Source organism: Hypanus sabinus, chromosome 27 (assembly GCF_030144855.1).
Source record: "Hypanus sabinus isolate sHypSab1 chromosome 27, sHypSab1.hap1, whole genome shotgun sequence".
Taxonomy (NCBI): Eukaryota; Metazoa; Chordata; class Chondrichthyes; order Myliobatiformes; family Dasyatidae; genus Hypanus; species Hypanus sabinus.
Window position 1 is genome coordinate 46,570,821 of NC_082732.1, and position 20,556 is coordinate 46,591,376.

At 43.0% G+C, this 20,556-nt stretch overlaps 1 protein-coding gene across 1 annotated transcript; it reads left to right on the forward strand.

Annotated features, from left to right (window-relative positions):
* Nucleotides 1-1,632: 1,632 nt before the first annotated feature.
* Nucleotides 1,633-14,911, forward strand: LOC132381920 (calglandulin-like). Its single transcript, XM_059951633.1, has 5 exons — nucleotides 1,633-1,638; nucleotides 7,188-7,362; nucleotides 9,828-9,972; nucleotides 14,683-14,783; nucleotides 14,865-14,911. Exons 1-5 carry the CDS (start codon nucleotides 1,633-1,635, stop codon nucleotides 14,909-14,911), a joined length of 474 nt encoding a protein of 157 aa, XP_059807616.1.
* Nucleotides 14,912-20,556: the final 5,645 nt, after the last annotated feature.

A 20,556-nucleotide genomic window follows, 5' to 3' on the forward strand; every position in this document is an offset into this window, starting at 1 on the left:
CCGAATGGTCTGCTTCTGCACCTATTGTCTATTAATCAAGAACCTATCAATTTCTGCTTTAAATATACCTAATGACGGCCCCCACAGCTGTCTGTGGCAATAAATTCCATAAATTCACAACTCTCTAGCTAAAGAATTCTTCCTCACCTCTGTTCTAAATCAAAGTAAATACATTATCAAAGTACATATATGTTACCATATAATGCCCTACGATTCAGTTTCTTGGAGGCATTTACAAGAAAAATGAAATACAATAGAATTTATGAAAACTTATGCAACTGTAAAATTGTGGAAATACTAAATAGTGAGAAGATGAGTTGCAGAGTCCTAACATACACAGCTTAACCTTAATACAAGCACCACTTCAAGTGTGATTCTATTCTCTGTTTCAGATTTTTCACAGGGAAATTACTACATGAAAACTCACATTTGAAAATCTCTGCGCACCATCCAGGAATAGATCTGTTGAGAGACTTCATCAAACCATAAAAGGGAGGTTTAAATTTTAAACCCCTGGGCATTGAGAGATTACTCTCTTCAATAATGTAAAAGATGTGCCTGTGTTGCGGCTGTATTAGTCCAACTGAGGAACAGGACAGATATCTGCCACAGGTCCTGCCCTTCCCTCACCATGGTAAGTAACATCTGAACAGAATATCAATGATTTATGTGGTTATAAACGACAGATGGAAGAAGTTCCTTGTCTTCCATGTCTGTTTAATCATATAGATTGGAACAGTGATACATTGTTGATGTGACACTTTACATTGGGGCTACAGAACTTGGATTCAACTTCTTCTGGCATTGGTGTTTAGTTGTTGCCCTGAAATGTTCTTGGAAATTGAATTTGCATCTATCTATTGTTTTAAATGCAAAGTTTCTCTACTTGTGGGAAAAGGAGCAGATGAAACGAAGCACAAAATGAGGTAGAACTCTGAATTAGAAACAGAATCGGGGGGCACCACGTAACATAGTGGTTAGTCTAACACTGTTGCAGCTTGGGCCATCAGAGTTTGGAGGTTAGTTTTGGTGCTGTCTGTAAGGAGTTTGTATGATCCCCCCCCCACCCCGTGATCACAAGAGTTTCTTCCAGGAGTTCTGGATTCCTTCCACAGTCCAAAGGTGTACCAATTAATAGGTTAATAAGTCATTGTAAATTGTCTGTGATTAATCAAGGGTTAAGTTGGTGGGTTGCTGGGTGTTGCAGCTTATTGGACCAAAGGGCATTGTATCTCTAAATAAAATAAAATAAATATCACTGACACACGTCATGAAATTTGTTGTATTGCGGTAGCAGTACAGTGCAGACCATAAAAATTACTATAAGTTACAATATATAAAAATATATATATAACAGAATTAGGTTTATTTTCACTGGCATGTGTTGTGAAATTTGTTAACTTAGCAGCAGCAGTTCATTGCAATACATAATATAGAAGAAAAAAAATTAATTAAATACAGTAAATAGTGCAAAAAGAGAATAAAATTAATGAGTTAGTGTTCATGGGTTCATTATTCATTCAGAAATCTGATGGCAGAAGGGTAGAAGCTGTCCCTGAAACGTTGAGCGTGGGGAACCAGTCTGGCTGATGTCTCGGGTGCACGGTTAGGCTGAGCGTTTACTTTAAGTTCATGAATGTAAGTTGCTCTGCGGTTTCAGTATGTGGTAAAATACAGGTTAAGTGATGACCATTTGCCCAGAGGTACACATTTCAATGTCCTGGTCAGTGGGAGACTCAGTTTGGACAGATCTAGTTAGGGAGAAACTCTCCAGGGTTACAGTGCCAGTGAACAACAATCCCTTGGGTCTCCTGTCTTCTCTAGAAACTCACAGACAACCATGAGTTGTCAGCTCTGCCCCAACCTCTAAACCTTGCCATGTATGCATCATCTTCATTTCCATGTTTTGAACACTGAAGAGTGGTTGCAAGTTCCCAGTTTTATGGCTGCACCTTCTTCCAGACAGACCCCCTCCAACCCCCTTGCACCTTCTTCCAGACAGACCTCCTCCACCCCCCTGCACATTCTTCCAGACTGATACTCTCCCCTCCCCACCCTCTTCCAGACTGATCCCCTACCCTCCTCCACTGCACATTCTTCTAGACGGAACCGCCTCCCCTCCACTCCCCCTCTGCTTTGTCCAGACAGACCCCCTACCCCTCTGCACCTGCTTCAGACTGACCCCCCCTCTGCTTCCCCATCTTCTTCCAGACTGACCCCCATCCTCCTCTGCACCTTTTCCAGACTGACTCCCCTCTTCTCCATTCCTCCTCTACACCTTCCCAACTGACCCCTCCCCTCCCCCTCTGCACCTTCTTCTAAACTGACCCCCTCCTCATCCCCCTTTTTCCAGACAGACCCCCTCCCTCTGCACTTCCAGACTGACTCCCTCCCCTCTCCTTCTGCACCTTCCTTCCCCCTCTGCACCTTCTACCAGACTGACACCCTTCCCTCTCCCACTGCATCTTCTTCCAGACTGCTCCCCTCCCTCTCTGTATACAATCTAACAGGAGTTGTTACAACCCTGAACAGACAGCTGAGAGGTTTTGCATTACTCTGTGATAATATTGTCAGCTGTCCGGCACAGCTCTAAACCAGTACAAATACCTACGAGACCTCCTGCATTTGGGAGGGTATACTGTATCAACCTATTCTCCAAGGACAAGTTCACAGTTTCATCTCCACTGTGGTCTAACTGTTAACAATCTCTGTTCCCTACCAAGGAGGAGATAATTCCAGTTAACAAAGTTGTTTAAAAGCGATTATACAGTGTTCAGTCAAACACATGTAAGTAAGACAAATAATTCTTGGCACAGACTTAAAATTCATGGAGGAATTTTAACTTATAAGAATTCCAAATTTCTAAATTATAAAGTATTTCCAAACACAGGTGCTTACAAACTAAAGGCATACCATCGAGGAGCAGATGAACAAATCCTCCACCGCAGAAACCAAAGGTTGAGGAATGAATTCTCATTCTTTTATCTGTCATTCCTAACAATCCTATCCGCTTTCTAACATTTGCAACTAATTTGACATAAGACCATAAGACATAGGAGCAGAATTAGGCCATTTGTTCCCCCATTCAATCATGGCTGATCCTCTTTCTCCCCTCCTCTGTGCAACTCCTTAGCTTTCTCCCTGTAACCTTTGGTGCTGTAGCCAATCAAGAATCTATCAATGTCCACCTTAAATAAACCCAACGAACTGGCCACCACATCTGTCTGTGGTAATCACTTCCACAAATTCACCGCCTCTGGTGATGAATTTCTCTGCATCTCTGTGGACACCCTCTATCCTGAAGCTATGCCCTCTTGTCCTAGACTCCCCCACCATGGGAAATATCCTTTCCACATCCACTCTGTCTAGACCTTTCAACATTTGAAAGGTTTCAATGAGATCCTCCCCCTCATCCTTCTAAATTTCAGTAAGTATAGGCCCAGAGCCATCAAATGTTCTTCATATGATAACCCTTTCATTCCCAGAATCATCCTTATGAACCTCCTTTGAACCCTTTCCAATGCCAGCACATCTTTTTATAGATACTCAAGGTGAGGCCTCACCAGTGCCTTATGAAACCTCAGCATCACATCCCTGCTCTTGTATTCTAGACCTTTTGAAATGAATGCTAACATTGCATTTGCTTTCCTCACCACCGACTCAACATAGAAAATAAGTGCAGGAGTAGGCCTTTCGGCCCTTAGAGCCTGCACTGCCATTCAGTATGATCATGGCTGATCATCCAACTCAGAACCCTGTACCTGCTTTCTCTCCATACCCCCTGATCCCTTTAGCCACAAGGGCCATATCTAACTTCCTCTTAAATATAGCCAATGAACTATCCTCAACTGTTTCCTGTGGCAGAGAATTCCACAGATTCACCACTCTCTGTGTGAAGAAGTTTTTCCTCTTCTCGGTCCTAAAAGGCTTCCCCTTTATCCTTAAACTGTGACCCCTCGTTCTAGACTTCCCCAACATTGGAAACAATCTTCCTGCATCTAGCCCGTCCAATCCCTTTAGAATTTTATATGTGTAAGTTGATCTTTAGAGTGTTCTGTACAAGGACTCCCAAGTCCCTTTGCATCACTGATTTTTTGATTTTCTCCCCCTTTAGAAAATAGTCTGCACATTTATTTCTACTACCAAAGTGCATGACCATGCATTTTCCAATGTGGTATTTCATTTGCCACTTCCTTGCCCATTCTTCTAATCTGTCTAAGTCCTTCTGCAGCCTCCCTGTTTCCTCAACAGTACCTGACCCACCTCTAATCTTTGTATCATCTGCAAACTTGGCAACAAAGCCATCTGTTCCATCATCTAAATCATTGATATACAGCATAAAAAGAAGCAGTCCCAACACCAACCCATGAAGAACACTGCCAGTCACTGGAAGCCAACCAGAAAAAGAATTTTTTCTTCCCACTTGCTGCCTCCTATCAATCAGCCAATACTCTAACCATGCCAGTAACTTTCCTGTAATAACATGGGCTTTTAACTTGGTAAGCAGCTTTATGTGTGGTACCTTGTCAAATCTGAAAATCCAAATATATAACGTCCACTGCATCCCCTTTATCTATCCTAAATGTAATCTCCTCAAAGAATTCCAACAGGTTCGTCGGGCAAGGTTTTCCCTTAAGGAAACATGTTGACTTGTCCGGTGTCACCAAGTACTCCATAACATCCTTAAAAATTGACTCCAACATCATCCCAATCACTGAGGTCAGCCTCATTGGATTATAATTTCCTTTCTGTTGCTTCCCTCCTTTCTTAAAGAGTGGAGTAACATTTGCAATTTTCTAGTCTTCCAGAGCCATGCCAGAGTCCAATGATTCTTGAAAGATCACTTAATAAGGCCTCCACAATCTCTACAACTACCTCTTTCAGAACCCTAGGCTGTAGTTCGTCTAGTCTGGGTGACTTATGTACCTTTAGGTCTTTCAGTTTTTTGAGCACCTTCTCCCTTGTAATAGAAACTGCACTCACTTCTCTTCCCTCACCCCTTCAACACCTGGCAGATGGCTAGTGTCTTCCACAGTGAAGGCTGATGCAAAAAACTCACTTAGTTCATTTGCCATCTCCTTGTCCCTTGTTATTTTTCTCCTGCCTCATTTACTAGTGGTTCTATAGCCACTCTATCTCTCTTTTATATTTTATTTACTTGAAAAAGCTTCTTCTGTCCACCTTGACATTGTTTGCTAGCTTGCTTTCATATTTTATCTTTTCCCTCACAACAGTTCTTTTTGTTGCTTTCTGTAAAAGCCTCTCAATCTTCTATCTTCCCACTAATTTTACTTTGTTGTATGCCCTCTCTTTTGCTTTTATAATAGCTTTGACTTCCCTTGTCAGCCATGGTTGTACTATTTTGCCATTTGAGTATTTCTTTGTTTTTTGAATATATCATGCACCTTTCTCATTTTCCCCAGAAATCTCAAGCCATTGCTGCTCTGCTATCATCCCTGCCAGCATTTTCTTCCAAGTTACTTTGGCCAACTCCTTTCTCATACCACTGTAATTTCCTTTACTCCACCGAAATACGCCTACGTAGGGAGACTTTACTTTTTCCTTATAAAATTTCAAGATGAAATCAATCGTATTGTGATCACTGTCTCCTAAGGGTTCCTTTAGCTTAAGCTTCCTAATCCCCTCCAGTTCATTACATAACACCCAATCCAATATAGTTGATCCCTTAGTAAGCTCCAAAACAAACTGCTCTAAAAAGCCATTACATAGGCATTAACAAATTCGATCTCCTGGGACTCATTATCAACCTGATTTTCCCAAACTACCTGCATGCTAAAGTCTCCTATGACTATCGTAACATTGCCCTTTTGACACACTATTTTCAATTTCCTGTAGTATTCTGTAGTCCACATCCCAGTTACTGTTGGGAGGCTTGCATATTACTGCCATCAGGGTCCTTTTACCCTTGCAATTTCTTAATTCAACCCACAAAGATGTCACATGTCACATAATTCTAATAACTTGATGTCATTCTTTACCGGCAGAGCCACACCACCCCCTCTGCCTATCTTCCTATCCTTCGGACACAATGATAAACTTTGGAGATTTGGCTTCTAACTACAGCCATCCTTCAGCCATGATTCAGTAATAGCCACAACATCGTACCTGACAATCTGTAAAAGCCACATCTGCCGCCCTTCCTGACAGTCTGACTGCACACTAACTTTGCTTTTTTACCATCCATCCTATCCCGAGTCCCTTCAGTCTGATTCCCACCCCCCTGCCAAATTAGTTTAAACCAACCCTAACAGCCCTAACAAACCTGCCCGTGAGAATATGGGTCCCCCTCAGGTTCAGGTGCAAACGGTCCCTTCGTGCAACAGTGACACTCCCTCCTTCTCATGCATCTTTCTTCCTGTCCTCTCCACAGCTCTCACCAAAAAAACCCCACAAACATTACCAGTGTCCATCACAAATCTCAATCCACCCAGCTCTCTCTAGAACCTTCTCCTAGTTCCACCATCCTGTTTGGCTGACACAACATTCCTAAGTTGAAAATCATATCCCCTTATCTTAGCCGAAACCAAGACATTCCAACAACTGGACACACTGCTTTTACAGAAAGCCACTAAATGAAATACTCTGCAGCATTAGCAGTAAAAATCTGCTAGAAAACTAAGGTTAGCAATAATCCCCTTGAAATGAAAATCAATCACAGCTCCTCATTTCAGAATTAGAATCAGGTTTAACATCATTGATATATGTTGTGAAATTTGTTGTTTTGCAGCAGCAATAAAATGCACTCTATTAAATATATCATAAATTATAATGAGAAATATGGAATAAATTAAAACATCAAATGAAGTAAGTAGCGCAAAAAGAAACAGGTAGGGTTCATGGGTCTATGGCCATTCAAAAATCTGATGGTGGAGGGGAAGAAGCTATTCCTAAAATGTTGAGTGTGTGCCTTCAGGCTCTTGTCCCTCATTCTTGACAGTAGCAATTAGAAGAAGACATGTGATGGGTGATGGGGGTCCTTAATGATGGATGCTGTCTTTTTAAGGCATCACCATTTAAAGATGTCCTCAGTGCTGGGGAGGTTAGTGCCCATGATGAAGCTGGCTGAGTTTACAACCTTCTGCAGATTGTTTTGATCCTGTGCACTGGCCCCTCCATACCGGATTGCATTTTGACTTTTTTTTTTAATGTGTTTCTGTCTTCTCCAGCCTGGCACACTGCCCCCTGAGCTCCTGGATGAGTACAAGGGTGTGTTTGAGATGTTTGATGAAGAAGGGAATGGCTTGGTGAAGACGGATGACTTAGCCAAACTGATGAGCCTGCTGGGGATCAACATCACCAAACGGGAGCTGGCACAGATGGCCAAGGACGTTGACAAAGAGGGTAAGAGATCCTCCTCTCCTGCCATGAAAGGTCCATCTCATTAACAAGCCAGGACAACATGAAGTTTGCCACACACTGGTTTGGTTTCCAACCCCTCTGCAACACACCTTCCTTCTCCCTCACCTGGTCACACCTATCACCTACCAGCTTGTCCTCCTTCCCTTCCCCCATCTTCTTCTCCTTCAGGCATATTTCCCTTTCTTTTCCTTCCTCATTAAGGATCTTGGCTTGAAACGTCAACTATTTATCCCTCTCTATAGAAGCTGCCTGATCCGCTGCTCCTCCAGCATTTTGTGTGTGCTGTACTGGACTTCCAGCATCTGCAGAATCTCTCATGTTTATGATTTAGTGTCATAGCATCTTAGAAAAATACAGCACAGAAGCAGGCCCTTTGGTCCATCTAATCTATGCTGAACCATTTAAACTGCCCACTCGCATCACCTTACACCGGGACCACAGCCCTCCATACCACTACCATTAATGTACCTATCCAAACTTCTCTTAAACATTGAAATCAAGCTTGCATGCACCGCTTGTGCTGGGAGCTCGTTCCACATTCTCATGACCCTTTGAGTGAAGAAGTTTCCCCTCATGTTCCCCCTTAAACTTTTCACCTTTCCTCTTTAACCCATGATGTCTGGTTGTAGTTCCAACCAACTTCAATGGAAAAAGCCTGTTTGCATTTACCTTAACTATACCCCTTAAAATTTTGTATACCTCTATCAAATCTCCTCTCAATCGTCTACATTCCAAGCAATAAAGTCCTAACCTATTCAATCTTTCCATATAACTCAGGTCCTCCAGACCAAGCAACATCCTTGTAAATTTCCTCTGTACTCTTTCAGCCTTATTTACATCTTCCCTGTAGGCAGGTGACCAAAACTACACACAATACTCCAAATTAGTTCTCACCAATGTCTTATACAATGTCACCATAACATCCCATCTCCTACACTCAATACTTTGATTTTTAAGGCCAATGTGCCTAAAGCTTTCTTAATCACCTTATCAACCTGCAACACCACTTTCAATGAATTATGGACCTGTATTCCCAGATCTCTTTGTTCTACCAGACTCCTCTGTGCCCTACCATTCACTGTGTATGGCCTACCCTGGTTGATCCCAGTGAAGTGCAACTCACTTGCCTGCATTCAATTCCATCTGCCATTTTTAAGTTATAGGTTAAACTGCTGAATGAGACACCCAGAGAGCTGGATCTATGATCCGTTGGGACAAGTCACTCTGCCCATGGGGACACATACATTTCAATACAGCTGGTTCCATAGTTAAGTCTGAATTCAAAGAAGTAATTTCTCTGGGTGAGGAGAGAGGAATGGCTTCCATTTGGAAAACTCTCTAAAGAAAGAATTCTGCAGTCTTCCCCAGTCCTACCCCAGACTAGAGTCAAATCCAAAATCCCCAGCTCTGACCCAATCCAGAGTCAAATCGAAAATGCTAGAAATACGCAGTACCTCAGGCAGCAGTAGAGAGAGAGACAATTAACGTCTGAGAACAAAGACCTTTTTGGGTCAGGCTGTGTTTCAAACTGAGCCCATTGTTCCTGTTTGCCGTGTTTTGGAGAAACAACTGATCATTGTTGGTCAGAGAGAATTGATTCTTGTCCCTCAGCATGTCAACTTCATCCAGGCACCTTGGGTAAGAGTCTCCTCATCATCATTACGCAGTGAAGGAAGGGTGGTCAATGGCATCCAGCATCTTGTCTGAAACATCAGAGTATTTTGTGTGTGTGTGTGTGTGTGTGTGTGTGTGTGTGTGTGTGTCTCCTGTAACTAATAAAGTGACTACTGAGTGTATTTATGGTCTTCTGCTGCTGTAGCCCATCCACTTCAAGATTCAATATGTTGTGCATTCAGAAATGCTTTTCAGCACACCACTGTTATAATGCGTGGTTACTTGAGTTACTTCATATCAGATTGAACCAGTCTGGCCATTCTCCTCTGACCTCTCTCATTAACAAAGTGTTTTCACCCACAGAACTACCACTGAATTCATGTTTTTTTTTGTTTTTCATACCATGGTATGTACACTCTGGAAACTGTTGTGTGTGAAAATCCCAGGAGATCAGCAGTTACTGAGATACTCAAAGCACCCCATCTGGCACCAGCAACCATTCCACAGTCAAAGTCACTTAAGTCACATTTCTTCCCCATTCTGATGTTCGGTCTGAACAACAACTGAACCTCTTGACCATGTCTGCATGCTTTGATGCATTGCTGTCACATGATTGGCTGATTAGATATTTGCATTAATGAGCAGGAGAACCTAATAAAGTGGTTTCTGAGTGTATGTCTGAATATGTGTATGGGTCTGTGTGTGTGTGTCTATCTATCTGTCTGTATGTATTCTGGGTCTTTACAATGCAGTATTAACCCTTGGAATTAATCTGGAACTCCATGGCTACACACATCAGGCTGATACCCTTCACTGTTTGTTTTCTTTGACAGGGAAAGGTCTGTTTAACTGCGACAACTTCCTTGTGCTGATGGGAGATTACCATGAGAAGGCCAAGAACCAGGATGAGGAATTGAAGCAGGCTTTCCTGGTGTTTGACCCTGACCTGAAGGGTTACATCGACTGGAATACATTGAAGTAGGTGGTCTCAGTCCCACACCACCTGGTGCTCCTGGGACAGGGACATCTGTCCTCACAAAGAGAGGGACCTATTTGTCTGGGACCCTCTCTCTCCTCTCACTACCCTGTCCGTCTGAAGGTCCATCTGAACAGTGTGATTCAGGTGACAGCTGGCTGCACAGCAGAGATGTGAGGCAAAAATTAATACTGCTTGCTCCTAACCCTGGGCTTGGACTGGGGGGGTGACTCTGGGGAGGAGTTCAAGTCAAGGACTTGTGTCCTCTAGTTGTGTGAGAGGAAGAATTGACCAGGATTGGCGATCAGCCTCAGTGGGCTGACTGGTCTAGTTCTGCTCCTATGTCTTAAGTTACAATGCACCTTTATAAAGCTTGCATTTGGAGTATTGCATTCAGTTCTGGCCATCCCATTATAGGAATGATGTTGAGGTTTTGGAGAGGTTGCCCTAGAGGTTTACCAGGATGCTGCCTGGATTAGAGGGCGCGTTCCATGATGAGACGTTGGACAGATTTGGGTTGTTTTCTCTGGAGCAACGTGGAGGAGAGATCTGATAGAGGTTTATAAGAATGTGACAGACACAGATAGAGTAGACCGACGATATCTTTTTTCTATGGTTGAGATGTTTAATACCAGGCAGCTTGCATTGAAGGTGAGGGGCTGGATTTAAAGAGATATGAGAGGCATGATTTTTACACAGAGAGTGGTGGGTGCCTGGAATTCACTGCCGGGGTACTGGTGGAGGCAGATACAATACAGGCCTTCACAAGACTCTTAGGTAGGCACATGAAAGTGCAGGAAATGAAAGGACATGGACATTGAGCAGGCAAGAAGGAATTAGTTTAGTTGGGCATTTGATTACTAATTTAAGTAGTTTTGGTGCAACATTAGGGTCATAGAAAAGTACAGCACAGACACAGGTCCCTTGGCCCATCTAATCCTTGCTGAACCATTTAAAGTGCCTACTCCCATCAACCTGCACTGAGACCGTAGCCCTCCATACCCCTACCATCTATGTATCTAACCATTGTGGGATGGAGGGCCTGCTCCGGTGCTGTACTGATCTATGTTCTATCTCCTGACTCTGGACTTGCTGACCAGATGTCTAAAGCAGGCATTCGGAGTGTAGGCAATTGTTGCTGTGGTTCTTAGATCACACCAGTGAGATGTCTGTGAGTGATGTGGTAATGATGCTGGAACACTTGCCTCACTTTCTGTTCCTTACACCCTAAGTGGGAAGTGGTTTGTGTTGGAAGTTCAAGTTCAAGTTCAATTATCATTCAACTTTACATGAATAATTAACTGAAGCCTCTGTTGGTCAGAGTTGACCACAGATAGTGCACCCTAGCTATCTGGATACACAAGCTTGTATGATATGGAGAGTGAGCTGTTGCCCATGTAGCAAGCTCTCCCTCTCCATACATCTGAAGAACCCAGTGGAATGACAGAGACCAATGCAGTTTGGTACCAGCTGTCTCACAGGAGCTGCCAACTCAATGTAGGACTGCCTTGGGGACTCCAGCTCCAAATTTTTCTCTGGAGTTTACTCCTGAAGCCTTCCCCGTGAGTGGGTGTAGCCGCAAGTCAGTGGAGGTTTGAGATCAGAGTTTTCATTCTCCTAGGTGAGCCGCCAACTATGGCTGATGAGCCCCATCTGCCCGAAGCGACTTGTTTTAAGGTGCCAGTATCCCACCTTTGCCCCTTCTCCTGTCAGTAGAGACCTGAATGCAGCCTAATCAAAACAGTGTTTCCTCCAGGAACAAACCCAGAACCACCAGTCACACACAGCACATATAGCTACGACAACAAAAAGACAGTCACACAAGAAAAATATAGCCCTGGGGCTGGCTTGTCTTTCACTGAGCCAACACTGGAGGGCAGCACTGAGGACATGGGAGTGATGATTGTTGTTCCTGATGAGTAGCCTCAGGGCCCTGAGTTTGGCCAAGGCATTTGGACAAGGAATGTCCCTCTGGGTTCTCATTGTGTCTCTACTGCAGGTTCATTAACCAAAAGAACTGTGAGTTCATGTCCACTCACAACTCCCGCTGATAAAGCAGAGCTTGCCCACATACAGACAGATCTGGGCTGATAAACTGAAGGCAACATTCACACCCTGAATGGCTATGAGATTGTCTATAGAAACATAGAAAACCTACAGACCAATACAGGCCCTTCGACCCACAAAGCTGTGCCGAACATGTTCTTACCTGGAACTACGTAGGCTTACCCATAGCCCTCTATTTTTCTAACATCCATGCACCTAGCCAGGAGTCTCTTTAAAGACCCTATCATTTCCGCCCCCACCACTGCTGCCGGTAGCCCATTCCACGCACTCACCACTTTCTGCGTAAAAAACTTACCCGACACCTCCTCTGTACCTACTTCCAAGCACCTTAGAACTATGCCCTCTCATGCTAGCCATTTCAGCCCTGGGAAAAACCCTGAGAGACGATCAATGCCTCTCATTATCTTGTCCACCTCTATCAGGTCACCTCTCATCCTCCGTTGCTCCAAGGAGAAAAGGCCGAGTTCACTCAAACTATTCTCATAAGGCATGCTCTCCAATCCTGCAGGTCCACTATGACCAGGAGAATGCCCAACCACCTACCCTCACTGACTGTCCCAAAATTAACATCCTGACCATCATCATTCACCAGAAGATCAGTCACATAAACACTATGGCTACAGGAACAAGGAGGATGGATATCTTGGGAATACCTTGTGTCCTGGAAATATTGGGAATACTGAAGTCCTTGGTACACTGGGAACACTGGGAGGCCTGGGTACACAAGGAATATTATAAGAGCATGTAGCCTGATGCATTAGTGATTCTGACACCATCTGTAAGGAGGTTTTCCGTCTTCCCAGTGAACCGTGTGGGATTCCTCTGGGTGCTCCAGTTAGTAAGTTTAATTGGTCATTGTAAATTGTCCTGTAAGTTTAATTGGTCATTGTAAATTGATTAGGCTAGGTTAAATCAGTGGGTTACCAACTGACGTGGCCCATTGGGCCAGAAATGCCTGTTCCACACTGTATCGCTAAATAAATAAAATATTAAAAAGGGGTTTCTGGACACAGTAGAGCTCACCAGCCCAGATGTCTGTCAGCCTGAGGGTCAGGCTGACAGACCAGTGCAGGAGTGCAGAAATGCAGTCAAGGTAAAAAATTTTGTTATCAAAGTACATATATGTCACCATATACAACCCTAAGATTCAATGCCTTGCAGGTATTCACAAGAAAATAAAGAAATACAATAGAGTTTATGAAAAATGACACACTAATATAGGCTGTCAAACATCAAGTATGGAAAAGAAGACAAACTGTGCAATAAACTTGCATAATAATGAACTGCAATTTGTCTTCTATATACAGTATATTATATTGAAAATATGATAAAATAATATATTTAATATTGAGAATATGAGTTGTAGAGGACTTGAAATCAAGTCCATAGGTTGTAGAATCAGTTTAGTTTTGAGGTGAGTGAAGTTATCCACCCTGGTTCAGGAACCTAATGGTTGTGGGGTAATAACTGTTCCTGAACCTGGTGGTGTGGCACCTGAGGCTCCTGTACCTTCTTCTTGATAACATCTCCACCACAGAGACGACCATATCAGAACATCCTCGAAGGTTAAAAGATGTCAAGAGTACCTTTCCCAGGTAGCAGAAGGGACAGGCTCACATACAGCTTCAGACCAGCAGAGGGCAGGCTCACCTCTCCAATACATCTGGGAGCCAGAGTGGGATGGAGGAATTGGCTCTCTGCGCTATCCCCGAGGAAGGGCGGAAGGCGCTGACCATGGTAATACCAATCCCTCTCCTGAACCCTGCCACATTGTAATGGACGCTGCTCAGTACTTCAGATTCAGATTGATGTATTTATCACATGCACATCAAATCAGAATCAGTTTTTATATCACTGGCGTATGATGTGAAATACGTTGTTTTGCGGCAGCAGTATACTGTAATAGATAAAAACTATAAACTACATTAAGATATATATATAATTATACAAGTAGTGCAAAAAGAGAGAAAAAAAAAGAAAAAAAAGTAGTGTACAGTTTGGTGATTGCTGATCACAGTAATTAGCTCCTTTAGTGCCTGCCCAACATTGGCCTGAGGTGGAACACACACTGCAACATATAGTGAAATGTGCTGTTTGCAACCTTGGTTCCAAGGAGCAGGAATGATCTGGCTATTACTGAGCATCTCAGCTTTAATCTGCTGGAGGTGACTTGATAGAGGTACACAAGATGATCAAATGGATAGCTGAAGAATTTTTACCAGGGTGGAAATGGCTAATATGAGGAGGCATAATTTCAAGATGATTGGAAGAAAGTATGGTGGGGGGGGCACGGGATATCAGCAGTGGGATTTTTAAACGGAGAGTGGTGGGTGAGTGGAATGCACTGCCATGGGTGGTGGTAGAAGCAAATACATTAGAGATCTTTAAGAATCTCTTAGGTAGGCTCATGGATGATTAAAAACTGGAGGATTATGTGGGAGGGAAGAGTTAGATTGAACTTGAAGAAGGTTAAAAGGTTTGACACAGCATTGTGAGCTATTCTATGCAACATAACAAAACATTAATGTACAACAAAGCGCACAGATAGCATAGTCACAGAGGGCCGAATAGCATGTTTCTGTATGAATCTATGAGACCAGCACTGTTTACAACAACTACTCACTTTTCTTTCTGTGGTCCACAAGGTACGTTCTGATGAACGCTGGGGAGCCTCTCAATGAAGAGGAGGCCGAGCAGATGATGAAGGAGGCAGACAAAGATGGTGATGGCACTATCGACTACCAAGGTGGTTGGAATAACAACTCAGTGCAAGCTGTGAATGGTTTGAACCCTGCTGCACTGACACACAAACCTGTTTCTTTTCCAGAATTTGTTGACATGATGACGGGTGAATCCTTCAAATTGCTCAAGTAACTTCTGCACAGGGAAGAGTCCCAGTGGATCGGTGAATTACCAAAGGAAAGCCTACCATAGCTGTAGATCCCATTGGAATGGTGAATTTCAAGAGGCACGTCCACCATGGCCATAGATCCATCCAGACTCTGGACATGATGACAAATACAGATTTTTAAAATTTTGAGACCCTGCTTTCTTCTCTTTCATGGTGTAACACAATTTAACACAAGTCATGGTGTAACACAGGTCAAGATAAGTCACTGTGTAACAAAACATGGTGTAACCCAATTCGGGTTAACAATAGTCGCTATGTAACATGAAGTAACATGGGATAACACAAGTCACAACATAACATGGTACCACACAAGTTAACACAAATAACAGTGTAAAACACAGTAACACAAGTTACAATGTAACACGGTGCAAGACACAGGGTGTAACACAAGTCACATTGTAACGCAGTGTAACACAGGATAATGCAAGTCACAGTGTAACACGGTGCCACACAGGTTAACACAAGTCACCGTGTAATACAGTGTCACACAAGTTAACGTAAGTGACAGTCTAACACGGTGCCACATAAGTTAACACAAGTCACAGTGTATCATGATGTAAAACAGATTATCATAAGTCACGGAATAACACTTAACAGCTTAACACAAGTCACAGTGTAACATCGTCATACAAGTTAATATAAAACATGTTATAATATGGTGCAAGACCTTAAGACACAGTGCAGAATTAGGCCATTCAGCCCATCAAGTCTGCTCTGTCATTCAATATGGTGGATCCCAGATCTCACTCAACCCCATACACCTGCCTTCTCACCATATCCTTTGATGCCCCAACCGATCAGGAAGCAATTAACTTCTGCCTTAAATATACCCATGTACTTGGCCTCCACCTCAGGCAGAGCATTCCTCGGATTCACCACTCTCTGGCTAAAACAATTCCTCCTTATCTAATTTCTAAAAGATCCTGCCTCAATTTTGAGGCTGTGCCCTCTAGTTCTGGATACCTCCACCAAAGGACACATCCTCTCCATATCCACCCTATGTAGTTCTTTCAACATTCGGTAAGTTTCAATGAGATACCCCTGCATTCTTCTAAATTCCAGTGAGTACAGACCCAAAGCTGCCAAAAGCTTCTCATATGTTAACCCCTTCATTCCCTGAATCATTCTCATGAACCTCCTCTGGACTGTCTCCAATGACAACACATCCTTTCTGAGATAATGGGGCCCAAAACTTTTGACAATACTCCAAGAGCAGCCTGACTAGTGTTTCATAAAGGCTCAGCATGATCTCTATTCTATTCCCCTTGAAGTAAATGGCAACATTGCATTTGCATTTGCATTCTTTACCACAGAGTCAATCTATACATTAACCTCTGGGAGTCTTGCAGGAGGACTCCTAAGTCCCTCTACACCTCTGATGTTTGAACCTTCTACCCACTTAGAATAGTCTGCATAATTGTTCCCTTAACCAAAATTCATTATCTTACATTTCCCAATGCTGCATTCCATTTGCCATATTTTTGCTGATTCTTCCAATTTGTCTAAGTCCTGCTGCGATCATATTGCTTCCTCAGCACTACCTACCCCTCCACCTATCTTTGTATCATATAACCATATAACAATTACAGCATGGTAACAGGCCATCTTGGCCCTTCTAGTCCATGCCAAACACTTATACTCACCTAGTCCCACCGAGCTGCACTCAGCCCATAACCCTCCATTCCTTTCCTGTCCATATACCTATCCAATTTTACTTTAAATGACAATATCGAATCTGCCTCTACCACTTCTACTGGAAGTTCGTTCCACACAGCTACCACTCTCTGAATAAAGAAATTCCTCCTCGTGTTACCCCTAAACTTTTGCCACCTAACTCTCAACTCATGTCCTCTTGTTTGAATCTCCCTTACTCTCAATGGAAAAAGCCTATCCGCGTCAACTCTATCTATCTATAATTTTAAATACCTCTATCAAGTCCCCCCTCAACCTTCTACGCTCCAAAGAATAAAGACCTAACTTGTTCAACCTTTCTCTGTAACTTAGGTGCTGAAACCCAGGTAACATTCAAGTAAATCTTCTCTGTACTCTATTTTATTGACAACTTTCCTATAATTCAGTGACCAGAACTGTACACAATACTCCAAATTTAGCCTCACCAATGCCTTGTACAATTTTAACATTACATCCCAACTCCTATACTCAATGCTCTGCTTTATAAAGGCCAACATACCAAAAGCTTTCTTCACCACCCTATCCTCATGAGATTCCACCTTCAGGGAACTATGCACCATTATTCCTAGATCACTCTGTTCTACTGCATTCTTCAATGCCCTACCATTTACCATGTATGTCCTATTTGGATTATTCCTACCAAAATGTAGCACCTCACACATACCAGCATTAAATTCTATCTGCCATCTTTCAGACCACTCTTCTAACTGGCCTAAATCTCTCTGCAAGCTTTGAAAACCTACTTCATTATCCACAACGCCACCTACCTTAGTATCATCTGCATACTTACTAATCCAATTTACCACCCCATCATCCAGATCATTAATGTATATGATCATCAAATCATCTGCAAACTTTGCCACAAAACCATCAATTCCATCATCTAAATTATTGACAAACAATGTGAAAAGTAGCAGTCCCAATACTGAAAAAGCTTTGAGACCTGGAAACTTGAGTCCTTGAAAACATGAACATGGAAGCCTAGGGAAGGGCCTTGCTCACAGTATTTTACTCTTGATTTCGCTCCTGATGAAGGGTTTTGGCTCGAAACATCGTCATTACCTCCTCCCTTAGATGCCATCTGGCCTGCTGAGTTCTGCCAGCATTTTGTGCTTTTATTTTACTCTTCACTGTTTTTCCCAGAGGCAATTAGGATACAGAAAGCTGTACTCTCAATTTTACAGACAGAGATAGCAGAACCGGCTCTTCCTATCACTGAGCGAGGTGTCTCTCTGTAGATCTGTTTAATTTGTTACATGAAAGTTCAGTTCTTGCACTCTATACCTTGACTTTCATCAAGTGGCTCAATATTAGGTAGCTTACTCTTGGGATGGAGATACGTCTTTACCAAAGGGGGTGTAAGGCATTCCTTCCCTTTGCAAGCCTGTAGGTCAGCTCTGGGAAAGATGTAGCATCTGCATAGCTCCCTGATCAGGGACACATGAAGCCATGCGAGCAGCTGGTGGATGGTTGTGACTCAGAATGGAGACCAGAGAATCTCGGAACTTAGACTAAAGAAGCTCGGAATGTGGACTAGAGAAAAGATGGCATTCTCACTTAAAGCCATCTGATGTCAAAATGCCACTGTTCAACCTCTGCTGGATCCATTGCTTGGTGGGATCCTTCTGTCATGATGTGCACTGGCAATGTCGGAACCCAAGTGCAGATGAGAGATAGATTCTAATGTAGAGTGATGATGAGAGTTCATTCATAATAATTCCAAGAACTTTAATGGCTCAGCATCTCAAAACTAGGACCCTGCAATTAACACTAATAGGGCATCCATTTAAATAATACAAGTAATATGGAATCCTTGAGCGCTTCCCAAGCTTAAACAGAAGGCACCAGAAGACCACATTACAAAGAGCGAGTCACTTGAAAAAACACATGTAACTATAAATGATTAACCACTCTTGTTAAACAACAATTAACCAATTCTAAACGCCTCAAAGCCCACACAGGCCCAAAGAGCTCATTACACTCTGACATCTTACACAGTCAGGAAAGCTCAGCAATGACTCTACTTTCTGTGGAGGTTGAAGAGAGCTGGGCTATACACATCCATACTCATATCATTCTACAGATGCACAGGACAGAGCACCCTAACAAGCTGCAGCACTGCTTAGTACACAAACTACACTGCAGTGGACAGCAGGTCTCTACAATGGGTAGTCAAAACTGCCCAATGCATCATAGGCACCAGCCAACCCACTATCAAGGACACATATACAGAAAGGTGCCAGAAAAGGGCCAGTGATATCATGAAGAATCCCACACACACTACTAATGCACTGTTTGTCCCAATCCCATAAGGGAAGAGGCTACACAGTGTGGTGAACTACATATACCTGTCTGGAGAGGCCCCCCCCCCCCCCACTGACTGCTCCTGTGGCTCCTCCCACATACCCTGGTATAAAGGTGATTGGAGGCACAGACCCTTCCTCAGTCTCCAGGATGTTGTGTGGTGGTCACTTGCTGCTTGTGCTTTCTTCCAGCCAATAAAAGCCAATATCTCGCCGCACGTCTCCGAGAGTTATTGATGGTGCACCACACCGAATCCACACCAGACCACTGGATTCAAACACAGCTATTTTTCCCAAGCAGTAAGACTAATCAACACCTCCACCCACTAACTCACCCCAAGCCACCACTACTTTAACATTTCCTGTCAGTAACATTTCTGTGCCTAGCGTCACTTTATGGACGTACAATCTGTATATGAGCCATCTTATGTATTTATATTTATTATGTTTTTATTATGTTTCCCATATTATTGTGTGCTTTTGTGCTATTTCAGATCCAGAGTAACAATTATTCAGTTCTTCTTGCCTGCTGGAAATTACATTTAATAATTTTTAATCAGCTTATTGCCTTACAAACATCTTTCATAGGCTGGTTGTGGGACTGAAACAGCAGGAACATTGAAAGGCATTGCTATAGGCCAATGGCCAAATGTCCAGGGATCCACCTTACAGAATGCACACATACAGTAAATTTTAGAGCTAAAAACAAGCCATATCCCAGAGCCTCAGTGAATTAATGTGAACTCATGGATAATATAAAAGCAACCCTGCTTCCAGTGTATCTGGGGATGGGGGGTAACAACAATATGAACACAGCTGTGATCCCCACAAACTCTCTCAACCTCAAACTCTTCTGATAAATGAGGGACGGGAGCCAGCAGGCTTCACAAAATGCTTTCCTTATCACTCAGGTTCTCCAGTCCCAGCAACGTCCTTGTAAATTTTCTCTGCACTCTTTCAACCTTATTTATATCTTTCATATAGGTAGGTGACCAAAACTGCACACTATACTCCAAATTAGGCCTCATCGATGTCATATACAACTTCAACACAACATTCTATCTTTGTACTCAGTACATTGATTTATGAAGGTCAATGTGTCAAAAGCTTTCTTTATAACTCTATCTACCTGTGATGCCAATTTCAATGAATTATGGACCTGTATTCTCAGATTCCTTTGTTCTACCACATTTTTCAGTGCCCTACTGTTCCCTGTGTAAGACTTACTCTGGTTGGTCCTATGGAAGTACAACACCTCGCATTTGTCTACATTAAATTCCATTTTTCCAGCTGGTCCAGATCACACTGAAAGCTCTGATAGTCCCTTCCCACCTATGTTCGTGACATTTCTCACGCTTTGAATTTTTTCAATGATTTTAAGTTCCCTGGCCCCCACCGCCTTATTTTCACCACGGACGCTCAGTCCCTATATACCTCCATTCCCCACCAGGAAGGTCTCAAAGTTCTCCGCTTCTTTTTGGATTCCAGACCTAACCAATTCCCCTCTACCATCACTCTCCTCTGTCTAGCGGACTTCGTTCTTATTCTCAATAATTTCTCCTTTGGCTCCTCCCACTTCCTCCAAACCAAAGGTGTAGCCATGGGCACCAGCA